The following is a 9,180-nucleotide window of genomic DNA, read 5'->3' on the forward strand; positions in this document are numbered from 1 at the left end:
TCTACTTCTTCACTTCCCGAGCTCCACCCTTCTCGGAAGGCTCTTTCCCGCTTGAAGTGGCCGCCGTGGATCCGCTGGGTTCGGCCGCCTTGTCTTTTGGGGCGAAGGGAGAGGGACCGGGATCGGCCGAGTCCGGAGGAAGCACCGAAAGGACCAACTGGAGGTCGTCCCCTTCAAGGGCCTGCTCCATCCGATTCCGGGCCCGCTCGAGCATCTTCCGCTGCCCAGCTTTAAAGGCCCACCGACCGAACGATAGGATCAGGTCCTCCCCGACCTTCGTTCCCCGGGCTGCCGTAAGGAATGCTGAGCCCGTCTCACTGTCCTTAAAGACGGACTGGACCAGCTCGTTCGGGTTATCGAGTCGGGCTTTCAGCTCTTTGGCATCCCCGATCGCCCGTTGGGCGACCTTCTCCGCCAGGACCCGATCTTCCTCGCTCTTCTTCAGGTCCTTTTGGACCTTCTCCAGCTCGGCCTGGATGTCCCGGACTTCTTGAAGGTGTCGAGCGGCGGCCTTCTTATGGCGGTCGGCTTCTTCGGCCAACATGGCCCGACCTTGCAGAAGCTGGGCCGCTCAGGAAATCTGCAATGTAAAAGACGCTTAAAGTCCGCCCGTTTAGAGATACTTGCATAAAAAATAAAATCAGTTGGAGAACGCTTACCTCGGCCAAGTCGTTGCCGATCCTCTCGGCCACTTGAGTCGGGGTCATCTTCCCCAGGTCCTCTCTGACTGGCCCGGCGTTGCCGATACGGGCCAGTATGGACGGCTCGTCCTTGTTTCGCCCGGTTGAGGGGCTCGGGCTGCGTTGCTCTCGGCGGCGCTTGATACCGCCCACCTCGGTCACGCCCTGCTCGGGCACTTTCTCCTTGCCCCGGGCGACTTCCACCCGAGTAACAAGGACGTCGGTCGGCTCGACGACAAAGCCTTCGGCCGTCGTGATGGTCGAGGCACTTATGGGTCCGGCCGTAGGGACCTCCTTCTGCCCAGCCGGTTTCGCCTTCGGCTTCTTCTTGCCGCCAAGGGAGATCTTGGCGGTGGGGGAAGAGGAGCGTCATCATCTCCAAACTCTGCCATGGCTGTAAACAAAGAAGAAAGTTAGTTAGGTCGGGAAATTAAAAAAATGCTCGGGGAGTTACAATCGGGAGGAGTTAGCTGGTGTTAGACCTTTCTTCTTCCGTTTGGACGGCTTGGCGACCGTCACGCCCATTGGAACGGGCAGATACTTCTCCGGCAGGTCGTACACAGGGGGCGGGAGCTTAGCCGCCTCGAGACTCTCGACCGTCCGGAAAATCGTGTACTCGTGAATTTCGCTCGAGATCCGAGCGACTGTGTCCTTAAGCGCCTGTGTCTCGACCGGCACGACTTGTTTCCGGTAGTGAGTGCTCCAAGAACGGTCAACCGGGAGGATCCAAGGATCATACTTGATGGAGAAGATCCGGTTCTTCCATCCCTTGTTGTTCCCGGGCAGCCCTTTGATCGCGCACATGTCTGCTCGGGATTGCAACATCAGAAAGCCGCCTCCGTAGCTGCCCGGGAGAACCTTTACTTGATAGATGTAGTTGAATAACTCCATCGTGCAAGCTGCTTCGTGCCGAGCGCAGATTTGGGGGAAGCAAGCTATGATCCTGTGCGAGTTGGAGCAGATCTGGGCCGGAACGACCCGGTAGTATCCCAAAAAGGCTGTCAGGAGAGGGGGGAAGGGAATAGCAATCGGGGCCATCAGGGAGTCATAGTGCATCCCGATCCATTTGCCCCGATGCCGGTCAATGACATTCCCGAGCCTCCGGCTCGTGTCGAACTCTACCCGACCCCCGAGCCTCTCAGCGATCCTGGCCACCTCACCTTTGGTTAGTCGGCTCCTTTGCTGTTCGACATTCTCGCTGTTCAAGAATTCGAACTATTCGGCTGCTGGTGCGGCCGGCCCAGCTGTGTCTTCCTCGGTCGGCTCGGGAATGTTCTCTCGGTCGTCTCCTCGAGGAATGGCTTCCGGGTGATCCCCAATCACCCGGGTCGGCGTTTCCCTAACGCCCTCGGTCGGGGAATCTCCTCCGCCTGTCGAGGTTCCTTCTTCTTCTTCGCTGGAACTCCCCGACCCGCTAGAGCTGGAGCTCGATGACCCGGATGAGCTTGATGCTTCACTTCGCTCGGGGGCTTGTACCGGTCGGTTGACGACCTCGGGAGAGTAGGACATGATGTCCACTTCTTCGTCACTGAGATGCTCGACTTCCTCGTCATAGTCCCCGATCGAGGCGTTTTGGCTGTCAGAGTCCGTCATTTCGATCTACCTAAAGGTCGGTCGGGTTAGTAGAGGACTCGAGATGTCCGGGACAGTTAGTTGCGACCTATCAGTTCTACTTATGAATGTAAATGCTAAGTAAGAGAGGGAGCTGAGAACTTACCGACTGAAGGTGCTTTGCGAAGAGAGCCTTGAAGTTTTTTGCTCGACTGCCTTGCTAAAGTGCTCTGCTCGGGACTCTCTGAGGGTACCGATCGAAGCAGTAGGTTGGAGAAAGTTCAAATGAGGGCCTCAAGGGCCTATTTATAGGAGGACATTTAGGCGGGAAACGAGTCCACTTGCGTGACACGACCCGCGCTGATTCTGAGGCGACCGTTGCAGTCACAGAGGCCGGCAGTGGCCGACACGTGGCGAAAGGAGGGAATGACAATTGGCTGGTCGGTTTGATGGCTGACGGTTGAGCTTCTTCATCCCGTTCTGTTTTTTCCTGGACGGTCAAAAAGGCCCGGGCTGGGGGGCTCTTGGTAGGGAATATCCCGACCGACATAGCTTTACCCCGACCGGTATGCCTTCGTCCTTTCCTTCTTGTTTTTGCAGGTAACAGGTCGGGCTTCTTGTGAAGAACCCGGTCGGGGTCCGACCGGGAATTGCCCGAGCGGCAGTGTCGACCACCGAGCGGTAGCCCTTTGGCGAGGGAGCTGACAAAGGACACGTGGCGGCTCCTTGCGACGACAGACAGGGCACCCGGGAGGATGACACGTGGTGGCTACGTGGAGAGCATGCTGAACGACCGGATTTGTGTCTCCGGCGCAGCGGCTATAAATACCCACAGTAGCTACAGTGTGGAGGACTTTTGGACGATCGATAGGTTGTTGTTAGAGAATCCCGACCGCAGTCAGTCGGTACTCAGAGCAACCAAGTAGATTGTACTTAGGGCCTTCACCATGATCAATAAAGATATTTACTTGCTTTAATTGGTCTTGAGTTTGTTTAATTATTGCTTGCGTAGTAATTAGCACTATCAGTACCATTGGTCGCAGAATGCCTTAAATTCTTTGCTTTCAAACTGGAGCCCATTGTTGGAGATGATTTGCATGGGGACCCCAAAACGGTACAAAATGTTCCTCCGTATGAACTCCGTGCACCGGGTGCTCGTGATGGTGGCGAGGGGCTCCGCCTCCACCCACTTTGTAAAATAGTCTATGGCGACTATTATGTATTTCCTCTTCGCGAACCCCATGGGTAGGGCCCCGACGATGTCGATCCCCCACCGTGAGAACGGGATTACCGTGTTGATAGGCGTGTAGCTGGTCGCTGGCCGTCCCGGCTCTGCGTGAAAGTGCTGGCAGGTCGGGCACCCCCGGGCGTACTCTGCGCATTCCTTGGCCATGTTTGGCCAAAAGTATCCCTGCAATAAGGCCCTCCTCGCCATGGCAAAGGCTCCTTGGTGTGCGGCGCAGGTGCCTTCATGTATCTCCTCTTTGATGGACTTGGCTTCGTCCGGGTATAGGCATTGGAGGAGGGCGCCGTTATAGGACCTTTTGTAAAGGGTGTCTCCAAGGAGGACGTATGTTGGTGATCTCCTCTTGACCGCCTTTGCGGCTGCCTCGTCTGCTGACAGGGTACCTGTTCTCTTATACTCAATGAGGTGGTCCAACCAGCATTGGGACCGCGTCTGTATGGGGAGGACAGGGTAGGCCTCCAGGCTGGACCTTTGGAGGTCCTCAATCCGTGCTATCCTGGAGACATGCTCCAGGGTGCCGAGCTTGGAGAGCAAGTCTGCGTCCCCGTTTTGACTTCGGGGTACCTACAAAATTTCGTAGAGGGTCAATTGACCGAGGACCTGGAGTACCACATCGCGGTGTATCCTCATTCTCTCCTCGTTGGCCTCGAATTCACCATTCACCTGTCCGACCACCAGTCGGGAGTCACACCGCTCCCTTATTTTGGAGGCCCTCAGACCCAATGCCAGCCTGAGGCCACCGAGTAGCGCCTCGTATTCGGCCTCATTGTTGGACAACTTAAAGTGGAAACGAAGGGCGTAGTAGGCCTGGAACCCTTCTGGGGTTACGAGGACCACTCCTCCGCCACACCCTTTGGGGTCGGACGAGCCATCCGTGGACAGGGTCCACCAATCCTCCTCATCGCTCCGGGCTAGTTCGGCGACCTCGCGATCGGTGCACTCGACTATGAAGTCGGCGAGCGCATGCCCCTTGATCGCTGGTCGAGGCTTAAACTGGACATCATATTGGCTCAATTGCATGGACCACTTGACCAATCTGCTTGCCGACCCTGAGGCCCTTAATACTGCCTCGAGGGGTTGGTTGGTGAGGACCCGTACGGGGTGTGCTTGGAAGTAATGCCCGAGCTTCTTGGCTGTGGCGTCCATGGCGAAGATCGCTTTCTTTGTGGGTGAGTAACTGGGCATTGGGTTCCCGCGTCATCCCGGACCAGTACGGAGCTGATCGCGGCCTGCGAGATGCCCAAGTACAGATACAAGACTTCCCCTTTCTCCGGTTTGGCCAGGGGGGGTAGCTCCATGAGGTACGTCTTGAGGTCCTCGAAGGCCCTTTGGCATTCGTCTGATCACTCGAACCCCTAGTTTTTCTTGAGGGCCCCGAAAAACGGCAAGGACCTCTCGGCCGACCTTGAGAGGAATCGGCCGAGAGCCGCCAGCCGACCATTGAGGCGCTGGACCTTGCGGAGGGATCTCGGAGGTTCCATCTCCAGGATGGCCTTGACTTTTTCGGGGTTGGGTTCAATACCCCTCTTTGAGACCATGTACCCGAAGAATAGTGCATTTCTTGGGGTTCAAACGTAAATCAAAATGCCTCATAATGGAAAATACCTCGGTCAAGTCGGCTATGTGTAGGTCGGCCTCCGTGCTTTTCACAATCATGTCGTCCACATAGGCCTGCAAGTTCCGGCCGAGGACCTTCTTGAAAACCTTGGCCACCATTCTTGTGTACGTGGCTCCCGAGTTTTTGAGCCCGAACGCCATGACCCGATAGCAAAAGACCCCTCCGGGGGTGGTGAACGCCGTCTTTTCTTCGTCATCCTCGTGCATGAAAATTTGGTGGTACCCCCGGAAGCCGTCTAGGAAGCTCATGAGTGCGCATCCCGCTGTCTCGTCCACCAGCTGGTCTATGTTGGGTAGTGGGAAGGGGTCCATGGGGCATACCTTGTTGAGGTCCGTGTAGTCTACACACATCCTCCACGTGGGCGGTTTGGGTGCGAGGACTACGTTCGCAAGCCATGCCAGGTATGTGACCTCCCTGATGTGCCCGATTTCAAGGAGGGTGTCGACCTCCTTCTTCACGAACTCTCGTCTATCTGCGGCGAGGTAGTGCTTCCTTTGTTGGACAGGCTTGGCTTTGGGGTCCACCTCCAGTTTGTGCGTGATGAACTCCCTGCTGAGGCCCGGCATGTCTTCGAGACCCCAAGCGAACACGTCTTTATAGCTGCGGATGACCTCGACAATCCGACCTCGGAGGTCGGCCGAGAGGCCTGTGCCCACCTTCACCATCCTATCAGGTCGGCTGAGGTCCAAGATGACCTCTTCCGTCTCCACCATGGGTTCGGCACGGGGCCGCTTATCTTCTTCCCTGAGTGCCCTCTCGGTTACTCTGTGTACCTGGAGGTCCTTCCTCGTTATTTGGCGGCAAGCTTCAAATAGCAACTCCGGCTAATCTTCTGGTCTCCTCTTGCGATGCCCACTCTAGTGGGAGTAGGGAATTTGAGGCAAAGCTGCTCCATGGAGATGACGCACCTAAGGTCCTCCAAAGCAGGTCTGCCGAGGATGATGTTGTGGGCGCAGCTGATCTTTACCACCACGAACTCTACCTCCCATGTCTTGACGTGCGGTGGGGTGCCGATCTGTGCCTTAAGGGTGACGGATCCCTCTGTTTCAATGGAAACTCCGGTGAAGCCGGATAGCAGGGTCCGAACCTGGGAAAGCTGCTTCCTGGATAGCCCGAGTTGCGTGAAGGTGTCATAATACATGACATTCACAAAGCTCCCCGTATCTACCAGTACCCGGTGGACAATGATGTCGTTAAGGTCCAAGCTGATTACCAATGCGTCCCGGTGGGGTAGGGGGCCATCCGGGAGGTCGTCGTCAGTGAAAGTTATGGGCTCCCTGCGTGTCCTCTTCTCATGGGATGCTCTAACGACTTCCCCAACGTACAGGCTCCGCGCCCACTTCTTCGTCTCAGTGGGTGTGTCTCCTTCCTCCGGGCCGCCGAAGATGACATGGATGACCTTCTTCTTTGGTGGGCTGTCTGGCTCGGTCTCCTCATCCTCCGTTAGTTGGCCAATCTTTCTTCCGCGGGACAGAGGTAGAGGGCCCGTCGCCATCCTTCTTCTTTCGGGTGTTGTCGGGGCCTTTAGCGTGGTCCTGCCCGGACCTCTTCAAGTACTGCCCTAGGTACCCCCGTTGAATGAGTTCCTCAATCTGCCTCTTGAGGACCATACATTCGTCGGTGTCATGCCCACGTTGCCGATGGAAGCGGCAGTACTTCTTCGGGTCGGCCTTGGGGGAGATCTTTAAGCACTCCTCAGGGAATGACACGATGCCCATGTCCCCTGCATGGTCCAGGATGACACTTACAGGCTGTGTCAACGGGGTTAGGTGCCGTAGCGGGGCTAGACGGGGACCCCGGTCACGTCGTGACCGGGGAGGGCGGCGATCCTCTTGAGGATGAGATGCCCTGTCGCCTTGTCCGCGGCCTTCCTCCTCCTCCTTCTTCCTCTTCTCTGCTGCCTCTGCGTTGGCGTACTGCGCGGCGCGGTCCGTCAATTCTGTGTACGTCTTCGGCTCATTCCGAACAAGGTCGTTATGGAAAGGACCCGACCTGAGGTTGTTGGGGAAAAATGGGATGGCGGACCTTTCGTCAAAATTTGTCACCCCCATAGCTTCCTTCTTCCACTTAGTCAGGTACTCCGCCAAAGACTCCGACTTATCTTGCTTCAGGTAACATAGGTCGGCGAACTGCTTCCGCCGTTGCATGCTGCCCGCGAAGTGCGACATGAACTTCTTGGTCAGGACCGCAAAAGTGGGAATGGAGTCCTCCGGGAGGGACCCGAACCAATCCTGGGCCTGCCCATCCAGAGTCGTGCAGAAACCGTGACACATGATGGCGTCATTAACGCCTGTCATCATCATGACCGCCTTGTACCTGTTGAGGTGGTCCCGCGGGTCCGTCGCCCCCGTATAGGGTTTGATGGTCGGGAATCGGAAGTCCCGAGGTAGGGGCTCGGCCATGTTGGCCCCCGTGAAGGGTGTGGCCAAGGCATCCGGGGGCACCGGTGACTCGTCGCGCGCCTCCATCTTACGCTGCAACTCACGGATCTGTCGACGCAACTGTTCCATCTCTTCACGCTGGGTGCTCGGAGGTTGGCCTCTAGTCTCCCCCGAGCGTTCCACTGGTGGGGTCGGCTCCCGCGGCCTCGGGACACGGGGTTCGTGGCTCCGGGACCTCCGTGAGCACGATGACTCCTCCTGCCTGACTTGTGTGGCCGGCCTCGGCTCTAGGGGGTCTCGCGCTGGTGCATGTGGGCCCAACCGCCCGAGCGCGGATGTGGTCCGCGCCAGCCGAGTCCGCATTTCCTCTCGCTGCTCGTGTCGGCCTCGGGTGGCTTCCGCCCCGTCGCGCCTCTCAGAAGGTCGTGGTGAATTGGCTTCCCCCTCACCCAGCGCTGCGGGTTCCTGGGGTGCGCGAGTGCTGGGGTCACTGCGCACCCTCGGAGGGGGCGGAGGTGGGGGTGCTGGGTCACCCCGGCGCAGCCCTGCCGCGACGCGGTTGAGCGCATTCGCCGCCTGCTCCAGTATGGCGGCATCTTGTTGGCAGGTCGGGACCTGCGGTGGCGCGGGTGGCGCTGTCCCACCGAGAGGGCGATTGTTGGTGAGACGACCCCGGAGGTCCTCCACGGCCCCCTGCCGACTCCCTTTAATCTGATTGCGGAGGTCTTCCCCGGCCCCCACGGACATGGCCTGTCGGCTCGCCACGGTCCCGTTGGAGCGGTTAACGAGGGCGAGGTCGCGTGGGTTGCGCGAGCCCTGCGAGTTATGGGTGTTCGACCCGGATCTTGCCATTGCTGTCAATGAAGGGTAATAGGGAGAGCGCTTAAGCTTGTACAGCCGCTTTCAACAAGAGCACCAATGATGGATTATATGAACCCGGGGGTCCGGATTATACAACCCGTATATATGTTTGAATATAAGACATAAATAACAAAACCATAAATATTATATTAATTGAGCATAAAACGATATTACAGAGGTTCGGGACGTGTAATAACAAGACAAATGTTGTAGGAAAAGTATGAGATGCCTAATTAGGACACCAGGGGGTGTTTATATACTCCCCGGCTGCTATGGGCCCTAGGCCCGCGGGAGGAGCCGCGGTCCGCGCCGCGGGACTCGCTCCACGCGAGGACCCGGCCCTTGGCCGAGCACGGAGCTCGGCCAATGAGCCGAGCATGGGCTCGGCCGAGCCCATGGGAGCCGAGGCCGAGCACACGTGGCCGAGCCCATGGAGCTCGGTCGAGCTCGGGGAAGTCGGCCCATGCCGACCCCCCACTGGGCCGACCCCGGGGTGGTTCGTCCTGCTCCGTGGGTGGGCACGGGGTCCGACCCGGTTCGTATTTTGTTGCTCCGCTCCGACTCTGTGATTATTCCATCAATAATAATAATAATCTTTATTTCCATGCTACCTTCTTCTTCTTTTGAGACATTTGCCATGACTACTATCATTTTTTTTTTGGTTCTTTTAATAAACATTCTTGACATGTTAGGGAGGTTAGCGCTACCTCCTTTCAAATTTGAGGAGGCGATGGGGATAAAAAAAAAAGTACCGGTGGCAAAGGAGATCGTCGTGTTGTCTAAAAATAAAGGATGATTCATTGAAAAATATGTATGAATTTAGAAATTAGTTTAGACTTTCTT

At 57.0% G+C, this 9,180-nt stretch overlaps 1 protein-coding gene across 1 annotated transcript; it reads right to left on the reverse strand.

Annotated features, from left to right (window-relative positions):
- Positions 1-3,255: 3,255 nt before the first annotated feature.
- LOC109166467 lies at positions 3,256-4,623 on the reverse strand. Its single transcript, XM_019315420.1, has 2 exons — positions 4,087-4,623; positions 3,256-4,041 (listed from the first exon to the last, which is right to left on the reverse strand). Exons 1-2 carry the CDS (start codon positions 4,621-4,623, stop codon positions 3,256-3,258), a joined length of 1,323 nt encoding a protein of 440 aa, XP_019170965.1.
- Positions 4,624-9,180: the final 4,557 nt, after the last annotated feature.

The sequence above is a fragment of the Ipomoea nil genome, unplaced genomic scaffold, assembly GCF_001879475.1.
Source record: "Ipomoea nil cultivar Tokyo-kokei standard unplaced genomic scaffold, Asagao_1.1 scaffold3100, whole genome shotgun sequence".
Lineage (NCBI taxonomy): Eukaryota > Viridiplantae > Streptophyta > Magnoliopsida > Solanales > Convolvulaceae > Ipomoea > Ipomoea nil.